The 21,056-nt window shown below is 40.9% G+C and overlaps 2 protein-coding genes across 5 annotated transcripts in view; one reads left to right on the forward strand and one right to left on the reverse strand.

The window, feature by feature from the left end:
• Positions 1-7,005, forward strand: part of LOC106582217 (TSC22 domain family protein 1) — an 80,347-nt gene extending 73,342 nt beyond the window's left edge. For 2 of the 3 annotated variants that reach the window (XM_014165072.2, XM_045704686.1), the window contains exons 2-3: positions 4,027-4,078; positions 5,377-7,005. In XM_014165072.2, coding sequence (XP_014020547.2) covers positions 4,027-4,078; positions 5,377-5,652 — 328 coding nt within the window. In that variant the 3' untranslated portion in view covers positions 5,653-7,005. Of the gene's footprint in view, positions 1-3,177; positions 3,495-4,026; positions 4,079-5,376 lie in introns of those variants that run through there. The other variant, XM_045704685.1, reaches the window with a different exon arrangement.
• Positions 7,006-13,621: 6,616 nt separating this feature from the next.
• On the reverse strand, positions 13,622-20,576 carry LOC106582177 (stress-associated endoplasmic reticulum protein 2). Of its 2 annotated transcripts, none has more exons than XM_014164989.2 (3): positions 20,375-20,576; positions 14,283-14,355; positions 13,622-14,078 (listed from the first exon to the last, which is right to left on the reverse strand). In XM_014164989.2, exons 1-3 carry the CDS (start codon positions 20,456-20,458, stop codon positions 14,038-14,040), a joined length of 198 nt encoding a protein of 65 aa, XP_014020464.1. In that variant the 5' UTR covers positions 20,459-20,576; the 3' UTR covers positions 13,622-14,037. The 2 variants fall into 2 exon arrangements, with proteins under 2 accessions (XP_014020464.1, XP_014020463.1); XM_014164988.2 differs by having other exon boundaries at positions 20,321-20,576.
• Between the last annotated feature and the right edge of the window lie 480 nt (positions 20,577-21,056).

Here is a 21,056-nt window from a genome sequence, read left to right on the forward strand (position 1 = left end):
TAGTTCACCAATCGAAATTCACAAGACACGCGCAAGTCCAGACGAAAAGTCAAAAAAGTCTATTACAGTTCGTAGAAACATGTCAAACGATGTATAGAATCAATCTTTAGGATGTTTTTATCATAAATCTTCAATAATATTCCAACCAGACAATTCCTTTGTCTTTAGAAATGAAAAGGAACGCAGCTCACGGCCGTGCGCGTGACTTAGCTCATGGCATTCTGCCAGACACCTGGTTCAAACAGCTCTTATTCTCTCCCCCTTCACAGTAGAAGCCTGAAACGACGTTCTAAAAACTGTTGACATCTAGTGGAAGCCTTAGGATGTGCAATATGACCCCACAGACACTGTATATTGGATAGGCAATCACTTGAAAAACTACAAACCTCAGATTTCCCACTTCCTGGTTGGATTTTTCTCAGGTTTTCGCCTGCAATATGAGTTCTGTTATACTCACAGACATCATTCAAACAGTTTTAGAAACGTCAGTGTTTTCTATCCAAATCTACTAATAATATGCATATATTAGCTTCTGGGCTTGAGTAACAGGCAGTTTACTCTGGGCACGCTTTTCATCCGAACATGAAAATACTGCCCCCTATCCCAATGAAGTTAAGCAATAAGGCACAAGAGGCAATGCTGTATCATCAATACAATCACAGGTAAATGACGTTATTCAGCCCAATGTGATAGCCTTATTGCTTTTATAGAACTGTTACCAACATATTGAAGAACAATGAATTGCATATTTTCATTAAAATGTTATTTTGATAAGTAAATTAGCTAATAACATTTAATTCTTTCACCAGAAGATATAGTACAGACACAAAAATCTGCTCGTTAGTTCTTTTGGTCATGTTGCTAATTAGCGACCCAGTCGCTAATTATTTTTGCATTGTTGCTGTGCAAAAGGACTGGTCGCCCGTTCTAAACAAAATGGTATGCAGGCTAGATATCGTTCTTGTCACTTGCTTGCTAGCCAGCCAAATTCCGCTAACTCAGTCACGTCAAAAATTGAACCTGGGATGTCGGTATACTTATACTCTAGCTACATTTCCGTTTGATTGTTTTTTTTCTGTTGGCATTTATTCGGGTATGTCCCATAATAATGACGATGTGTGATTTCGATTGACTCAGAAAAAGTTGTCTGGCACCGTTCACTCCATGTATGATACTACAGACATCTAAATTCAAAAGTGAAACATTGTTTCTGAGGTCGGACAGGCAGATAAGCGAGGCTTATATTAACCTCCGCTGTACCAAACTAAATGCTAGGCAGGAAGTAAGGGGAAATAATGTGCGAGTTGTGATAATTACAAGAGATGATTGGGACAGCAACATTAACATGATATTCTTATGGAGGCGCAGTGATAATTTTCAGATGGAACTGTTAGCAGGCATAGGTGTGTCTGTGATGGCCAATACACCAAGGCTTGAAACACTGCTTGTCCAATCAGCATCCAGGATCCAAACAACCAGTTTTATTATGGATACCATGACATCACCCAGTTGCTTGCTACACTGAGGTGTGTTTCTTTGCCCCATACAATAAAAAGTGCTTGGAGCATCTGAACAAGTGCTATTTAAAACCAACCCCTTAATTGAGTTAATGGACATCTCTTACTTCAGACTGAAAATATCTAAAGGCTAGCTATAGCTTGGGGTCAGGGAGAAGCCACAGGCACTAACCTATAACATAGTTTCTGAGTCTGTAAATACGAGGAAGTGAGCAGAGGAACAAAAATTTGATTTAAAACGGCAAAACGTTCTCTCAGCTCCGTTTTGTAGAATTGCATGAAATGTTTTAAAATTACAACATTTTCTCTCAGCTGTATGGCAAAATGTGTACAATTGCAGGTAATTTGCTTAAAAACAGATTTTTATTTATTTATCTCAGCTCCTTGGAGAAATGTTCTGTAAAATTCAGCCACCCCCTGCCACCTAAGCCCCTTTTTGTTCCAGAAAAAAATCCCTAATTTATCGAATGATGTGATTGACGATTAGGTGACCACTTTGGATCAACTTTGCTAGTTCTGGAATACAGAAAATAAGTATACAGGCTCAGGGTGCTCAATGAGATGTTTGGAAAACACTGGTTCAGTTTCTAAGTTTTTCTAGCATTGTCTTTTCCAGAACATTTATAAAATTATCCACTATCCATCTTGCCAGTCAAGTCACTTACCCACTTCTTAGTGTTTTGCTCACAGTCAATAGGTCTTTTGTGAGGCTACATTGTTTTTGTTTGGAGACTGACGCACGGCATCTCTTCTCCTAATTTCTGAAGCACTAAAAAATGTAGCACATGCGTCTCTGGCTTGTCTCAGTAATTTGAGGCATGATGGATGGAGGGCTTCCCTCACGTGATTGGGTTAGTGTCTGACTCATCTATAGTTAGTCTGGCAATCCTGTGTCCCAGGCACACATACACAACTTGTGCTGGAAGAGATCTGAATGAATCTGTTTACTTGTTGTTATTGGGTATTTTCTTAATTGGTTGGAGTAAACCCTGTGTGGACTGTCACTGGAGTGTCATCCTTTTCATACATTTTAACTCTGCATTGTTGGGAAAGGGCTCATGAGTAACCATTTCACAGTAAAGTCTACACCTGTTCTATTCAGCTCGTGACAAAATTTGATTTGATCCTTGTCTTGTGTGGGACTCTTGTTCTCATAGTAACCGCCAGGGGGTGGTATGTTAACATTGAAGTCTTTTTTTGTTTTTGCACCTGCAAGGGTCTTGAAAGGTTATTTTCTACTATATGTGAATGACTTCTTAGTTTTTGTTTATAATATCTACTTTCATCGGGTTTACAGTCATTTTGGTTGTTGTAAATGCACAAAATACATCCGTTTATTGTCACCTTTCTCGTGTTGTGGTTGCCAGTAATTCATGGTATTCAGCCAATTGTTGGTAGCCAAATTCTCGACAAGTAAACATCCCTTTGTGTCTTGGAGGGACTGTTGTGTTCCTCCTCATCTCATCCGGTTTTTCCCAGTTTCGGCGGGTGAGGGCGCATCTCTGAATAATTTATGATAATGTGTCGGCTGAGCCGCAGGTAGGGGCGTTCCTACATAGATTATGCTAATATCAGTATCCCTCCACCAATGGGGTGATTCGGAGTCCTGTTTTTCTTAGATAAATTATGCAAATGTCCCAGGCTGCAGATTTTCTGCCGAGCTGAGATGAGCTGACCTTGGATATTCTTTGTGGTGCAGCAGTAGATGTACAGGCTCCCCGGGATAGGATGATTTTCTGACGGGACACAAAGTGCCTAATACCTCCTCTCCGAACCACGGAAGTAGAGAATGTGATACACGATAATCGTCGAGTTTTCCGTTGGTTAAAGCTTAGTTTATCTGTAATATAGCATGAATACTCCGTGCTATACAACAGTGGCGATGGATCTCGGTGTTTGCCAGCTAAGGAATTTTTCTATTTCGTTTTTATCTTCGTTGCTGAGCGCGGATAGTTCGCCTGTCAGGCTCAACAATAGGTAAATATAGCAGTGACTTGCTGCAAGGAGGATGCCTAGTGTGGGCAGTTTATAGTCTGTATGCTGAAAGAAACCCTCGTTTATACTCGGAGTCAATCTATTATAGAGAACTTTATCATTGAAATACAAGTATAGCCTAATGATTCTTTTTATTTGGTTCAGTAAGAGAGAAAATGTGACTTGTCGTCATGATGCCTTACTGGGTTGGCTTCGCTTACTGTTGGCTCGGGAGATGCTGTACCTTAACTGTACACATCACCCATGGTTCATTTTTACATGGATGACAATGAAATAACATATTCGGATTATTTGGGAGGAATATTGTCTACGGTCATTTCAGTACACCCTGAACACTTTGCTCTAGAATGGTCTTTAGCGGAAGTGGTCACCTGTATAAGGATAATTATACTGTATTCCACTGTGTATTGAAATGGCTGGTATTAGATCTGCAACATCGACAGTATGCCTATCTTTTAATCATTCATTCTTACCGATGCAGTGTGTTAAGACTTTTTTCTTTTCATTCTTCCAGTTCGTCAGGAGCCAGTGTGGTGGCCATAGACAACAAAATCGAACAGGCTATGGTAAGTTGATATATTAACTCACCTTTCTTGTCTGCTATCTATACTACATCTATACTACATATGCATATATAACGTAGTTCGAAGAATGATCAGTTCAGAAGAAAACGTTGCATCAGTCAGCTTAATGAATGGATTACATAACCACGTAACCGACCAGAACTGGGAAGTCACGCAAAATACAGACCTATTGCTGATTCTCTTTGCAATATGCCTACTACTGCAGTTGAAACATCATGTCGCTCTTGATTTCCTCGTTTCTTTGTAACCATTTTTTGGGGCGCTGTTACATAGATGATGGCTCGTGAATACCTTGATGCTCTGGCAACTATGTAGCAGCATATGGTGTTATGTGCCTTGACGTCCGTTTAATACGTCGTTTGCCAAAGTGTATCTATGGGGGCATTAACGTTAGCCAGGTATCATCATTGAAAGTCGTATCAGTATGACATGGACTTTTACCATACAGTTTACCATGGTGGCACAATCGCTTTATTTTAATTTTTGTAATCTGTAGTAAGGATTCAGTTCTGTAAAACATTCCGTTTCGATTTCTACCTGAAGCTACCATTTATTTGAATAAACTCGTTGACACAGGGAGATGAGCGTGCGTGCAGACTTTTATTTTCAGTTCCTCATGGTTGTGATGTTTTATTGTCCCTGGATCCCTGCCTGCTGAGGACGCTCTCTCTCTCTCCCACGCCATCCCGTGCTTGGCTTGCCGTTGTTGCTAGGCAAACATAGTCTTTGACCCCTGGGTATAAATATCGCGGGCTCCGATTTGCTAAAGCCTATATGTGGGCCGGCCATTTTGTGTGTTTGGTGACGTTGCGTCCTGGCTTCAGAGGAAGGGGAGGGTTAGACCCTAGGATTATTTGTTTTATAATCTACAGAATCTTTCTTTTGATTTTCACCACATGTTCAACAGATTGTGTTAAACATCAGACTCACTTCTTATATTAAAACAGACCACAGAAGCTACTGACAATATTACATAGTAATTCCCATAGAAAGGGCAGTAGTAATGCTATGCTTACTCTTGATATGATAAAAATGTATGATATATGTTTAAGGTCATTTGAAAAACAGAACACAAACTTAAAATTGTTTTTTGTTTGTAATTATGGTCACATTATGCATTTCATGTATGGGTGGCCCCAGGAATCAAACCTACAATCCTGGTGTTTTAAAGTACCATTCCCTACCAACTGAGCCGTACAGGGTCATTTCAGAAGTATTTTTTTGTATGTGTAATTATTGCCATGTTAAACTCTGTTCTCTGTTCCTCTCTGTGCCTTTAGGACCTGGTGAAGAGCCACCTGATGTATGCAGTGAGGGAGGAAGTGGAGGTTCTGAAGGAGCAGATCAAGGAGCTGATTGAGAGGAACTCTCAGCTTGAGCAGGAGAACAGCCTTCTAAAGACCCTGGCCAGCCCAGAGCAGATGGCTCAGTTCCAGGCCCAGACCCAGGCGGGCTCCCCTCCCACCTCCACACAGCCACCGGCCCAGACCCAGGCACCAGCCCTACCCCCAACCCAACTGCAGCCAACCTCACACAACTCTGGACCCTCAGCATAGCATCACCGCCTACCCCGGGAGAGGGGTGGATGAAGCAACCTATCAACCAACCAGGGTCTGACTGACTGTCCTCAGACATATTCTGTTCTAACACTGCAGAACAACCAGGCCTTCACTGCAGGAGGCTACGCTGTTAAGACAAGAATTTGCACATATTTAACTCTGGGAGCGGCGACGGGTGGTGTTGTCGTTTCAAGGCGCTTTATAACACAATATCAAAGACAATCTACCTAGGAGAGGAGAAAAGGAGGCTGTTATAGGAGAATGAACATTGCTCAAAAATACATGGAAGAAAAACTTAACAAAGAATCACTGTGCCTGTATCAATGGATTTCAGGTGATGTCGACTTCAGTGGTAACAATGATGGAGGGAGATAGTGATGGGAGTCACCATGCTTCGCTGAATCCTAATAATGTAAATAAATGCAGCTGTTCTCTTTTTTTCTGTGCGATACAGAGAGGGACAGACGGAGAATAGAGCCCCTCTCATTGTGACAACTTCAATAATCTGTGAGGATTTATCATCGTGTAATAGTCCCCATCTGGCATGGGGCGAGAGGAGAGGAGGTCTAGAGGGAGAACACAACACTTCCATTGACGTCATCATTTTAACTGTGAGGTTGAAGGGTGTAGTAGCCTACATTTGCTTATTAAAGGAGGGATGATGATAATGAGGGTTTTTCCCTGTATTTAAGTTTAAGCCCCTCAGCCCTGCACCCTGTTATCTTGGTGGATTCTCTATTCATGTAATGAAGCTGAGGGGTTGAGATGTTAGGCTAAGCTGCATTTTCAAAGATGAGTTGATGGCCTTTCTACATGATGTATATCTCTGTATATTTAGTGTAAGTACTGTGTAATATAGTGATATAAGGAGAGAAGACCAGATGCTATGTAGGTGAAGTACAAATGAAGAGGGAGCTAGTAATGGGCTGGCCTGAAGATTTGTGCAGTCTCTTTTATAATGCTGTAATTCAGGAGTATGGCGAGCTGTGGAGGTTATTTAACAGACAGATGACTGTATCCACTATTCATATCCTGGGTTACAACATTAACGGTTACTGTAAACCATTGTTCACTTGAAATTATTTGAAGTATTGCACCCCTCGTGAATTTTTATTTCATTTGTTTTCATTTTTTGACAGTGAAGTACTTCCTGATCAACTCTTTAACTTAACAAACACCGTACTCTGAATATCATAAAGAAAAACAAATCGATTTTTTGCATTCTATGTATAAGTTGTAAGCTCATGTTCTGTGCATGTTTCCTCAAACCAGATGAGGTATTGTAAACATACATAACACAATTACAGTTGCACTTCACAACTTTCAATAAAAATGTTAAAGGAATCAAAATCCACTTGTTCATGTCTCTCCTTGCGATTCATGCTTCTATAGTTAAATAGATAACCTTAATTTACATATGTACTTTAAATAATTTACCTTATTTAATCTGTAGGATATTTTTGGTCAAAGTCTGTCTCGTGAGATTTGCGAGAGGATAGAAAATAAATTGTCACGAAATGAAAGGCGGCGTAACAGTTTTTTGTGAGTTTATTTTATTCCTGCCCACAGCTTGCAGCACCCAAGTAATCAATTAGGAGCGCAGCCGATGGTAATGCCCATGGTCAATTTGGTTGGACATTCGATATCCCTATGGGGCTAGCTGGGAACCAGCAGTAAATTACACAATTACATGGGACAATATTTTAAAAGGTCAATATCTCCAAATTTCAATGACTTAAAAACATCAAACCAACTATAAATTGTAGAAATTCTTATCCAAATATTGAAAGTGTTCAGTGAAACAACTTAAAGATGTGCAACATGAAAATAATGTCCCATTTTACATTGTGTAATGTATTGGCCAATGAATTGGCGGTCCCTAACTATCCCTAGAGAGGGGCTACCCAAAGTCCAGGGTTGGATATTTTTGCTGGTAATGGATAACACTTACTATTTTTTTGTAATCCATTACATGTAAAGGTTTACAAACTAAACAGGAACTTTAATCCGTTACCAGCAAAAATATTGTAATCAGATTCCAGATACTTTTGAATACCTAGATGAGTACTGAGAGGATTACTTTTAAATTCAGAAAGGATGTTTGCGAGTCTGACCACAAGTCAAGACACTACTATGATGACACCAAATGTGTCTGATCAATTGCGGGAAAAGAGAAAGAAAAGAAAGAAAAAAAGAAAGAAGGCTTTTGTCGGCTACAGTCCAAGCTATGTCTTCCAATCGTGTGACTGCTGTCAGCATCCAAAGATTATGCAGTGGTGTAGTCTACTGCGATACGGATATACAGCTGAAGTCGGAAGTTTACATACACCTTAGCCAAATACATTTAAACTGTTTTTCACAATTCCTGACATTTAATCCCAGTAAAAATGTCCTGTTTTAGGTCAGTTAGGATCACCACTTTATTGTAAGAATGTGAAATGTCAGAATAATAGTGTAGGGAATGATTTATTTCAGCTTTTATTTATTTCATCACATTCACAGTGGGTCAGAAGTTTACAAACACTCAATTAGTATTTGGTAGCACTGCCTTTAAATTGTTTAACTTGGGTCGAACGTTTCGGGTAGCCATCCACAAGCTTCCCACAATAAGGTGGGAGAATTTTGGCCCATTCCTCCTGACAGAGCTGGTGTAACTGAGTCAGGCTTGTAGACCTTGCTCGCACACGCTTTTTCAGTTCTGCCCACAAATTTTCTATGGGATTGAGGTCAGGGCTTTGTGATGGCCACTCCAGTACCTTGACTTTGTTGTCCTTAAGCCATTTTGCCACAACTTTGGAAGTATGCTTGAGGTCATTGTCCATTTGGAAGACCCATTTGCGACCAAGCTTTAACTTCCTGACTGAGGTCTTGAGATGTTGCTTCAATATATCCACATCATTTTCTTGCCTCATGATACCATCTATTTTGTGAAGTGCACCAGTCCCTCCTGCAGCAAAGCACCCCCCACAACATGATGCTGCCACCCCCGTGCTTCACGGTTGGGATTGTGTTCTTCGGCTTGCAAGCATCTACCTTTTTCCTCCAAACATAACGATGGCCAAACAGTTATATTTTTGTTTCATCAGACCAGAGGACATTTCTCCAAAAAGTACGATCTTTGTCCCCATGTGCAGTTGCAAAACGTAGTCTGGCTTTTTTATGGCGGTTTTGGAGCAGTGGCTTCTTCCTTGCTGAGCGGCCTTTCAGGTTATGTCGATATAGGACTCGTTTTACTGTGGATATAGATACTTTTGTACCTGTTTCCTCCAGCATCTTCACAAGGTCCTTTGCTGTTGTTTTGGGATTGATTTGCACTTTTTGCACCAAAGTTCGTTCATCTCTAGGAGACAGAATGTGTCTCCTTCCTGGGCGGTATGACGGCTGCATGGTCCCATGGTGTTTATACTTGCGTACTGTTGTTTGTACAGATGAACTTGGTACCTTCAGGCATTTAGAAATTGCTCCCAAGGATGAACCAGACCTGTGGAGGTCTACAATTATTTTTCTGAGGTCTTGGCTTATTCATTTTGATTTTGAAGGTATGAAGGTAGGCCTTGAAGTACATCCACAGGTACACCTCCAATTGACTCAAATCAGGAGCTTCTAAAGCCAAGTGAAATAATCTGTCTGTAAACAATTGTTGGAAAAATTACTTGTGTCATGCACAAAGTAGATGCCGAAACTATAGTTTGTTAACAAGAAATCAGTGTAGTGGTTGAAAAAACAGTTTTAATGACTCCAACCTAAGTGTATGTAAACTTCCGACTTCAACTGTAACTACATAGCGCATGGATGTGAATCACACTGCTGCTCTCTCATTTAACTATTTGCGCCTTAGGGATTGTGGTTGTTGTGGATGGCTGTTCACAAATCTAAATGTGTATTTGAACCCAATAATGGTTGAATTCAAGAAGTTTAAGCTGCCTATCAATCATTGTTTTTGAAACCAGTGCACAGCCAGTGAAAAATGCGCTCTTGCAACAGCCGCATAGTGCGGATCCCAGCCAATGGAATAAAAGTGGGGCTTTTATTGCTCAATCTAATTCATGCTGATAAAATAAATGAATCCATAGGCCTAATGGACACATACTCAAACTTGCACACTTTTTACAGACTTAAAGGGGCAATCTGCAGTTGCTACATCCATTTTTGGACTTATCAATTATATATATATATCCATTGACTCTTGAAGAATATAACTTATAAACGCCTCGTGCTTAGTTGAACTGTCACACTCCATCAGAACCCAAAATATAAGCTTGTTTTTCTCCAATGTTTGTAAACATTTTAAATGTAAACACTGTATAGCATAACATGGTTAAAACAATCATTTTGATATCATGGATGGTCAGTCTTTGCATCCATAGCTCTGTCTATTAATCTGAGAGTGGTTACATTTCTCCAGGGCCGTGCCTCAGAGGCGGGACACCCATTTTGTTATTGATCCATCTGGATTTGCCCTTTAGATAGCTGCATATTATCAAGATATCAAAGTGTCACCAACAAAAAGGTAAACAATAGGCCTATAGCAAATGCAGCATATGGCATTCATTTTTCACATGTAAAATCATTATTTCACATATAACATTTCAGTAGTGCTCAGCGCATGCCATTCCATGAGCGCAGCATTTATTTTTCAATTCGAAGCAATGAGCCCAATCAGTCCTCTATGACAACAAAATCATAAACAGAGTAGGGCTGGCTAATAAGTCCTTCGTTTTGGGGTTATGCTCAGGTAAAATAATTTGGCTAATCTATGCTTCCATATTCCAAATCCTATTCTTGAAGATCTTTGGTTTTTATTGTAAAGATATCGTTTAATTGTTATGTTATATGTAGTAGAAAGCGATGGGTTTAAAAAGTAACCTACCCAACCCTGCCAAAGTCAAACCAATTTTTCCAAGGTCTCACACCAGCCTGGTTGAAGCTAATTGGCGAAATGATTTGATTAACTATTCCCAGCTGCGAACACACATCAAACCACACCCCGAAACCAACTCATGTTTGAATTCAGTCATGGCCGCTAGCATGAACCAAATCTAAAATGAGGCCAAATCAGGAAGTCACCCTTTAACCATTATGGAGGGGGAATGTAAAACTGGCCTTAGATCAGTGTCTGGACTAGAGCAACATCATCCTACTGTACACTGAAGAAATAATATATGAAACAGACTGCTGCACTGCCTGTATACTGCGAGCTATTGGTTGAGCTCTTCCTTGCTTCCTGCTTTTCACCAGGGTCGGCCTTAGGTAGCAGCTGCATAGATTACATGGTCCACAAATCACCCCAACTTCCGAACAACTGGGAATGAAAAGCGCCTTGCTCAGGCTGATGATTCGTGTGAACAAACAGCGATTATATAACTCCACACCTCACTGAACAGCATTCCATTCAAATGAAGATCTGCCACCTGCCTTGAAGTAGGATGGTTTGGGGAGACCAATTGTGTAAAGTACTTAAGTAAAAATACTTTAAAGTACTACTTAAGTAGTTTTTGGGGGTATCTGTACTTTACTATTTATATTTTTCACAACTTTTAATTTTAATTCACTACATTCCTAAAGAAAATAATGTCACTACATTCCTAAAGAAAATAATGTACTTTTTACTCCATACATTTTCCCTGACATCCAAAAGTACTAGTTACATTTTTAATGCTTATCAGGACAGGAAAATGGTCCAATTCACACAATTATCAAGAGGACATCCCTGGTCATCCCTACTGCCTCTGATCTGGCGGACTCACTAAACACAAACGCTTCCTTTGTAAATTATGTGAGTGTTGGCGTGTGCCCCAGGCTATCCGTAATTTATCATTTAAAAAAGGAATATAAGGAATTTTAAATGATGTATACTTTTACTTTTGATACTTAAGTATATTTTAGCAATGACATAAACTTAAGTATCAAATGTAAATGTAATTGCTAAAATATACTTCATTATCAAAAGTTAATTTGAAACCAAATACTTCAAAACTATATTTTACTGGGTGACTCACTTTTACTTGAGTTATTTTTTATTAAGGTATCTGTACTTTTTCCACCCCAGAAGGAGACATAAGGTTGAGAAGCTGAGTAATAAGACATAACCCGTTTCATACAGATACTGTATGTTAGTTGGAGAAAGGGCATGACATTTGAATCCTGGTAATTAGTCATGGTACTTTAGCACCTGGAATTTAGACACCTGCATTTCGCAAGTGTGTGGTTCCATGATAAGTTACAGTGCATTCAGAAAGTATTCAGACACCTTGACTTTTTCCACATTTAGTTACGTTCCAGCCTTATTCTAAAATGGTTTAAATTGTTCTTTTTCTCCCTCATCATTCTACACACGATACCCCACAATGACAAAGCAAAAACGGGTTTTTTGAAATTTTTGCAAATGTATTAATACAAAACTGAAATATCATATTTACATGAAATATTTAGACCCTTTACTCAGTACTTTGTTGAAGCACCTTTGGCAGCAATTATAGCCCAGAGTCTTCTTGCGTATGATGCTATAAGCATGGCACACCTATATTTGGGGAGATTCTCCCATTCTTCTCTGCAGATCCTCTCAAGCTCTGTCAGGTTGGATGGGGAGAGCCGCTGCATCGCTATTTTCAGGTCTCTCCAGAGATGTTCAATTGGGTTCAAGTCCGGGCTCAGGCTGGGCCACTAAAGGACATTCAGAGACTTGTTCCAAAGCCTCTGCGTTGTCTTAGCTGTGTGCTTAGGGTCATTGTCCTGTGCAAAGGTGAACCTTCCTCCCAGTCTGAGGTCCTGAGTGCTTTGGAGCAGCTTTTCATCAAGGATCTCTTTGCACTTTCTCCGTTAATCTTTCCCTCAATACTGACTAGTCTCCCAGTCCCTGACACTGAAAAACATCCCCAGAGCATGATGCTGCCACCACCATGCTTCACCGAAGGGATAGTGCCAGGTTTCCTCCAGACGTGACACTTGGCATTAAGGCCAAAGAGTTCAATCTTGGTTTTATCAGACCAGAGAATCTTGTTTCTCATGGTCTGAGTCCTTTAGGTGCCTTTTGGCAAACTAAGCGGGTTTTCATGTGCCTTTTACTGAGGAGTGGCTTCCGTCTGGCCACACTACCATAAAGGCCTGATTGGTGGAGTGCTGCAGAGATGGTTGTCTGATGGTTGTTGAGATGGAAGGTTCTCCCGTTTCCACAGAGGCACTCTGGAGCTCTGTCAGGGTGACCATCAGGTTCTTGGTCATCTCCCTGCCCAAGGCCCTTCTCCCCCGATTGCTCAGTTTGGCCAGGTGGCCAGCTCTAGGAAGAGTCTTGGTAGTTCCAAACTTCTTCCATTTAGAGACCACTGTGTTCTTGGGGACCTTCAATGCTGCAGACATTTTTCGGGACCCTTCCCCAGATCTGTGCCTCGACACAATCCTGTCTCAGAGCTCTACGGACAATACCTTCGATCTCATGGCTTGGTTTTTGCTCTGACATACACTGTCAACTGTGGGACCTTACATAGACAAGTGTGTGCCTTTCCAAATCATATTCAATCAGTTGAATTTACCACAGGTTGACTCCAATCAAGTTGTAGAAACATCTCATGGATGATAAATGGAAACAGGATGCATTTGGGCTCAATTTCGAGTCTCATAGCAAAGGGTCTGAATACTTACATAAATAAGGTATCTGTTTTTTATTTGTAATTAAATTAGCAAAAATGTATTAAAACCAATTTTCGCTTTGTCATTATGGGGTATTGTGTGTAGATTGCTGAGGATAATTTTTTTATTTTTTATTTAGAATAAGGCTGTAACGTAACAATGTGGAAAAAGTTGCGTGGTCTGAATACTTTCCGATTGCACTGTATATAACACACGTACTGTACACACACCAGGAAACAAATAGCTAGGAATCCCCAAATTAACCACACTGTAAACAGGCTTAATTTGCGGACAACATGCACTGGGATAGGAGCAGCCAAAGTGGAACTGAAACCAGACATTTCCCAAACAAAGTCACATTTATTTAAAAAAAGGTTCTCACGCAACACAGATAAATATAGAAACACAGCAGTATGGCACATTGTCAGCAGCCAGTCACATCTTGGACTGCACACACTCTCTCATACACACAAACACTCACACATATGAGCAGGTATAAGACACACTGTACAAGGTTCATCCAGCCAGTTGTTGTGGTTCAAACTGTCAGTAGAAAAGCTTTCATCTTCCTGCCTGGAACTCTGTAAACGTGATCGAGGACGGCAGGGGGGAAGGGTGGTCCATTCCTCTCCCAGGCCTTCCCTGATGGACAAAGAGCTGTCCTGAGTCGGGCCTCCTGGAGGTGTTAGGGACGTAGGGTAGCGAGCAGCCCCAGGTCTGGTGAGGGGGAAAGGGGAGTCTGGTGGGGCCTCTGGATCACATTCCCATCCTGATGCTCTGGATGATCTGAAAAATGGCTGAGAGAGAAAGTGGCTGTTGTTACACAGAACAACATCCAGTCAGGTGAAGTCACTGAGCAGAAAACTGAAGAGAAACTGAAATCTGGTTAGTTCCCTACGTGAGTAATATCAAGGCTAACGTGAAACAGAAAGTTGAACTCCTGATTGAATGAATGAGTTTCCACAGTTCTCTCACACATCTCCACAGAATCTGGGCATTACCTGATCCACAGACGACGAAGACGAACAGAGCCAGGAGCCAGGGCCCCACGGGGTACTTCTCCTCCTGAGGTCGCTGAGAGGGAGTGGAGAGAGAAAACAACAATGTTCAACCACTGAGACATATAGGTCAAATGTCATTAAAACTTCACTATGTGATATGTGTTGTCTTTAGTGCTGAGAGATTAGTGCCATTTGAGGTCGGTCCAGTTTCGATTATTACAAATTATCACGGTTTTCCATTTCAGTTTCAATAATTGTTTTAAACATTAAATGCACTATGCATTGTGGGTTGAATGCAGTAACAACACATAATAAAACAATTAATAAAATCCCATGATGGTAGAGTAGGGTATTCATTTATTAATCCCAATCTGGGAAATTGTTCTATTACAGCATGCATCATCAATAACTTACAAGGACAGGACACGTAACAATGACGGACACATAAAAAAAAACACATTGACACATGAAGGTACATGCACCTTAGTATCTGTAAAATAATAAAGTCAATTTCAAGTGCTGTTTTCTATCTTACTCAGGAGGAAAAACAAGCAAAAACACCGTTCACAATAGGAAGACATCAAACTGTTAATCAATTACACTCGTTATAAAGCCTCATGGCTGTGGGTAAACATGGCCATCTAAACCTCTCTGTGGAACTTCTGGGCAGGATGAAACTGCTACTGAAGCTTATCCTGTGTCGTGTTAGAGTGCTGTGGAGTGGGTGTGTGTCATTGTCCATGATCATGTGTGTTTTTGCTTGGAGCCTTTTTATAAACATGTCCTGCATTGATTCCAGGCTGCAGCCAATTGTAGCACTGGCTTTCTTGATGATTTTGCCAAGCTTGTTTAAGTCCTCCTTGGCTAAATTTCCTTTCCAGCACACAATGGAATAACTCCCTACACTCGCCACAACACTGCTGTAGGAAATCTGACCATTACTCCTTGTCACTTATTTTTTATTTATTTTTATTTATTTCACCTTTATTTAACCAGGTAGGCAAGTTGAGAACAAGTTCTCATTTACAATTGCGACCTGGCCAAGATAAAGCAAAGCAGTTCGACAACATACAAAGAACACAGAGTTACACATGGAGTAAAACAACATACAATCAATGATACAGTAGACAAAAATAAGACTATATACAATGTGAGCAAATGATGTGAGATAAGGGAGGTAAAGGCAAAAAAAGCCATGGTGGCAAAGTAAATAAAGTATAGCAAGTAAAACACTGGAATGGTAGATTTATAATTTGAAGAAAGTTCAAAGTTAAAATATAAATAATATGGTGCAAAGGAGCAAAATAATAGATAAAATAAATAAATACAGTAGGGGAAGAGGTAGTAGTTTGGGCTAAATTATAGATGGGCTATGTACAGGTGCAGTGATCTGGGAGCTGCTCTGATAGCTGGTGCTTAAAGCTAGTGAGGGAGATAAGTGTTTCCAGTTTCAGAGATTTTTGTAGTTCGTTCCAGTCATTGGCAGCAGAGAACTGGAAGGAGAGACGACCAAAGGAGGAGTTGGCTTTAGGGGTGACCAGAGAGATATACCTGCTGGAGCGCGTGCTACAGGTGGGTGCTGCTATGGTGACCAGTGAGCGGAGATAAGGGGGGACTTTACCTAGCAGGGTCTTGTAGATGACCTGGAGCCAATGTGTTTGGCGACGATTATGAAGCGAAGGCCAGCCAACGAGAGCGTACAGGTCGCAGTGGTGGGTAGTATATGGGGCTTTGGTGACAAAATGGATGGCACTGTGATAGACTGCATCCAGCTTGTTGAGTAGGGTATTGGAGGCTATTTTGTAAATGACATCGCCGAAGTCGAGGATTGGTAGGATGGTCAGTTTTACGAGGGTATGTTTGGCAGCATGAGTGAAGGATGCTTTGTTGCGAAATAGGAAGTCAATTCTAGATTTAACTTTGGATTGGAGATGATTGATGTGAGTCTGGAAGGAGAGTTTACAGTCTAACCAGACACCTAGGTATTTGTAGTTGTCCACAAATTCTAAGTCAGAACCGTCCAGAGAAGTGATGCTGGACAGGCGGGCAGGTGCAGGCAGCGATCGGTTGAAGAGCATGCATTTAGTTTTACTTGTATTTAGGAGCAGTTGGAGACCACGAAAGGAGAGTTGTATTGACCATCAGTTATTCACATTACTTAAAGAAAATATTTATTTTGTGTATATTACATTTGTTTTATTTGATGACTTTATCATTTAATTCCAAGTCATCATCTCTATAGAGTGGCTGCCTATGCTGTCTGACAAAATCACTATTTTAGTTGTTTTTCAAAGTAAATAAGGAATATTTTTATGACTGCTGAATACCAACTACTAAATCACTTAGATCATGTATTTTCAGGTAGACGCCTCGCGAAACAACAGCTCTCAATCACACCTTCTTCCATCTCCTCTCCCTCCGTGTCTTCGCCACACTAACCGAATGTAGCAGGCATAAAAGAAACACATGGGACGCGTTCGATAGCTTCAAAACTGTGGCGTATCATGGGGTAAATTGTGACCGACTGACTAATCTACAAATAATAGTGAGTAGTTATTTAGGATGCAAGGTGATTTGTAGATCAATCAGTCTCAATTCGCCTTTAAAGTCGGCTGTAATGATGAACTCGCCCACAGACTGGCCAGTAGGCGCGCAATGGATTATGGTCATTGTAGTTAATTACCACGTTTTCTGTGCTAAACTATGTAGAATATTGGCCTGTTGGAAACTACAATTCACAGTTGGGCATGATCTGATTTATCTCTAGAGAAACTGTGCAATGTGCACACTGCGCTCATAGAAAAAATTTACAAAATGGAATTCAAATAATTGAACCTACGTCAGTCAATTAGTTGTTTAAATAGTTGTTAAAAACCCCAAAATGTTGGTTAATGTTGGCCACACACACCGAACACAAAGTCGGACATAAGGTTAAAGTTAGTATGACGATCAAGGTCAGACGTTGTTTAAGGGCGGTCAAATCATGGCAGAATATGGCCCTGCAGGAAACAGAACTTGGTGGAGGAAGACCAACCAGGTTGAACAAACATCCAAGGGAGGAAGGTTCTTACAATGTTATTATCTCTAGACTTACATCAAGAGAAAGTGCTGAATGGGGAAAGTTTCCGACCAGGTTTTAAACCCTGCCCTCATCACTGTGTAGGTGTTTTTTACACAGTCACACCAGAATAGGCCTGAGTGGATCTAATAATAATCTGAGTTATGCAGAGTTAGCATGGCTGTCTAGACCTGTAGCACGTGACTCGCCAACATAAACTATTACAAAGTCTGGTCTGGGTGATGTGATCCAGTTGGACAGCACTCGTGTGCTTTCTGATGGTGGTGTGGTATTATTGTGGATGACACAATAGCTATCTAGAATATACAGTGTAAACCCCAAGTATTCCTTTATTCTAATACACACAATGACAACAATCTGTATCCCACGGTGAACTAGCTATTCCATGCAGTGTCACCTTACACAATGCAGTCATGTTGACGGCAGGTAAAGATTTCTGGTATAGTTTCATAATTCAAGGTTGACAGAAGATAAGCAGGCATCTCAAGGAGCACCAATAAAACAAATCAGCCAGCCTTAAAAGGAATCTGTTAGAGGGTGGATAGATTGGGAACCAAATACTGTAACTTTATATTCAGCAGTTATGACAATTAGGGATGTACGATATATCAGTGAGCATATCGGAATCAGACGATATTCAATAAAAATGCCAACATCGGCCCAATGTCTAGTTTAACGCCGATGTGCAAAACCAATGTCAAAGCTGACGTGCATACCTATATAACGTAGGTACATGACGTAATGATGCCACGAAAAGCACAGCGCTACACAGAACAAAAGCAGAAAAATACTAAGCTCACACTTCCAACAACTGAACAAGTTCAAGTCCAGCAGTCATTTGAAAAGAGTAAGAACATTTCAGCGAGACAACTCAAAGGCGAAATCGACTAACGCCAAGATAATGGAATTCATTGCCCTTGACAATCAACCGTCCTCTGTCGTGGATGATGTTGGCTTTTGCCGACTGGTCGATCCCCGGCATACACTATTTTTCAGATGTTGCCCTACCGGAGTTACACAGTATTGTTGAAACGTACATCTATGAGCTACTTGCTATGGGCGTAACTGTTATTAGATTCACGACTGACATTTGGGCCAGCGATGTCAGCCCCATGAGCATGCTGAGTTTGACAGCACAGTGGGTCGACGAGGATTTCATACTGAGGAAAGCCGTATTGCATGCTCAAGAATGTGCTGGTTCTCATACCACTGCTGCCATTTCAATGGCATTTGAGAACATGTTTGAAACTTGGAAACATGAACACAGTCCTAGCTCCATTTGAACAACTGACTGGAGAAATAAGCTCAACTGTGTCTGCAGCAGACGTGATACCCTCTGTCATGGCACTGAAACACCTGCTCAACAAAACTGCTGACAGACCATGGGGTTAAAACTTACAAAAGTACTTGAGGCTGTGAACAAGCAATTCGGTGGCATTCTCTCTGAGCCTCTTTACTGTGTTGCCACCATGCTTGATGCTATGTATAAGGACCGCTACTTCGATGCAGACAAGAAACAGGGTTTACGTGAAATGTTACAGACACAGCTGGACAAGATGGAAACGGACACAGTGACAGTGTGCACCGAGGAAGAGAGGCCACGGACAGACAGGGCTGAAACTTCACTGCTTGACATGTATGATGAAATCCTGGTTGAGAATGAAACGACTGAACAAATGAACAACCAAACAGCACAGCAAGTAAGTGAAAGAAATAGGTTTTGATTATGTTTTACTGGTAATGGGGACATACGTAAATGCCAACAAAATAACTTTTTTTGTCAGTGTGGTGTGGTGTGGTGTGGTGTGGTGTGGTGTGTGCGTAACCTTTATTTAACTTGGCAAGTCAGTTAAGAACAAGTTCTTATTTACAATGACGGCCTACCCCGGCCAAACCCAGACAACATTGGGCCAAATGTGCGCCGCCCTATGGGACTCCCAATCACGGCCGGATGTGATACAGCCTGGATTTGAACCAGGGACTGTAGCCTCTTGCACTGAGATGCAGTGCCTTACACCGCTGCGTCCGTGTGTGTGTGTGTTAACTATTTAACTACTAGAATGATTAAAAGGCCTCTAAACATTTTGAATATCGGTTATCGGTAACGGTTTTTTTTGTAAGGAAAATATTAGATATCGGTGCATCACTAATGACAATGTAATAAAATGACTCACACCTCCCATTTCCCTAAGGCTATAGGCTATTACAGCACACAATTGAATGTACAGTATCTCTATCTAAACTAACACAGGACAGTGTAACCTATTCATATCAGAAAGGGAAACCTACATTCCAGGATTACATATTAATCAGTATCACTATCTGTCATATATCCTTTCTGTCTGTCTGTCTGTCTGTCTGTCTGTCTGTCTGTGAGTGAGTGAGTGAGTGAGTGAGTGAGTGAGTGTCTGTGTGTGTGTGTGAGAGAGTGTGTGTGAGACCTGGTCAGGATACAGATGGACCATAGAGTTCATCAACAACCTCAGGCTCTCTTTATGGACTGAACAGCCATATGATGACACCATCCATATTGACAATCTAGACCGTTATCTACGTGGCATTGATTTCTCAGAAATTATTGATCAGGAGAATCCCAGGCTGTAAACCGTGTGGCAAACCGCCGGTTTTAGCATGAAGACCACCAGACCATAAAGGAAACATACAGCCATCAATGATCAACAAACCAACACGTTAACCTATGGACCATGAATAACAATACATGGAGAAGGGCTTGAACTCACGTTCATTGCGCCCTGTGGTTTGGGTATTGATCCGAACGATTTAAAATGAATCATATGAAATACAACATGCCGAGTCTGATGTGACGAGAGAGATGAGCCATAACATAACATCAGATACACAATTAATAATTTATCATTATGAAATGGATGGGTCACATTTATTTAAATTATGCCATTCTAAGTGACGATTAACTGAATCGGTGTCATCATGCTTGCACCTCCTTTCGTCTGACGATGGAACCCACACAGCCTGAAGAAAAGCGTCGCCTCACCAGGGTCTTTGCAACGTTTCCTCTCTGCGTGATGTTTTTGCTGTGCTTTTCGTTTGCCATACGGATCCTTTGTTTTGCTACCATCTTCTGAGAATGTTATATTGATGTAAAAGTATTATATACCGGTGTTATTTTGATGCAGTGATGATGAAGCCACGAGACCCCACTTCTCTCTGTCTGCACCTGCTGACGTGCGCGTGGACGGAAGTGCGCCTCCATGGAGCTGGGCGCGCGTGCGCTGCAAAACTGTTTTTTTTTCTGCCTCACCTCTCAATCTAACCAGCCATATAGACAAACTACTTATTGTTGAAAAATGTAATGGATTAATAGTTATGCCATTTGCCAGAGAAAAACACTTTTAGTTGTCACCAATGCACAATCAGTGGTCTATTAAGTTCTTCTACCTTTCTCAAACAGAAGCTGTTGTCAGGGCCTTGCCTATGAGCTGCACATGCCTGGGGTGTCTGGAGAAAGAGCATCATGTGTTTATTTGAACAAACCTTACATACAGTACAGGACAGTAACTATGGTGGTCTAGAAAATGATGCAGAATTAGGTTAGAAACATTTAAGTGACCTGTTTTTTGTATTTTAAAAACGTAATAGTTTAAGTCTGATTTTCAACCCTCTCCACCACTTATAACTAACATATAACTAACAGCTTCAGTTTTTTTAATACTCAC

This window comes from Salmo salar, chromosome ssa21 (genome assembly GCF_905237065.1).
Source record: "Salmo salar chromosome ssa21, Ssal_v3.1, whole genome shotgun sequence".
Lineage (NCBI taxonomy): Eukaryota > Metazoa > Chordata > Actinopteri > Salmoniformes > Salmonidae > Salmo > Salmo salar.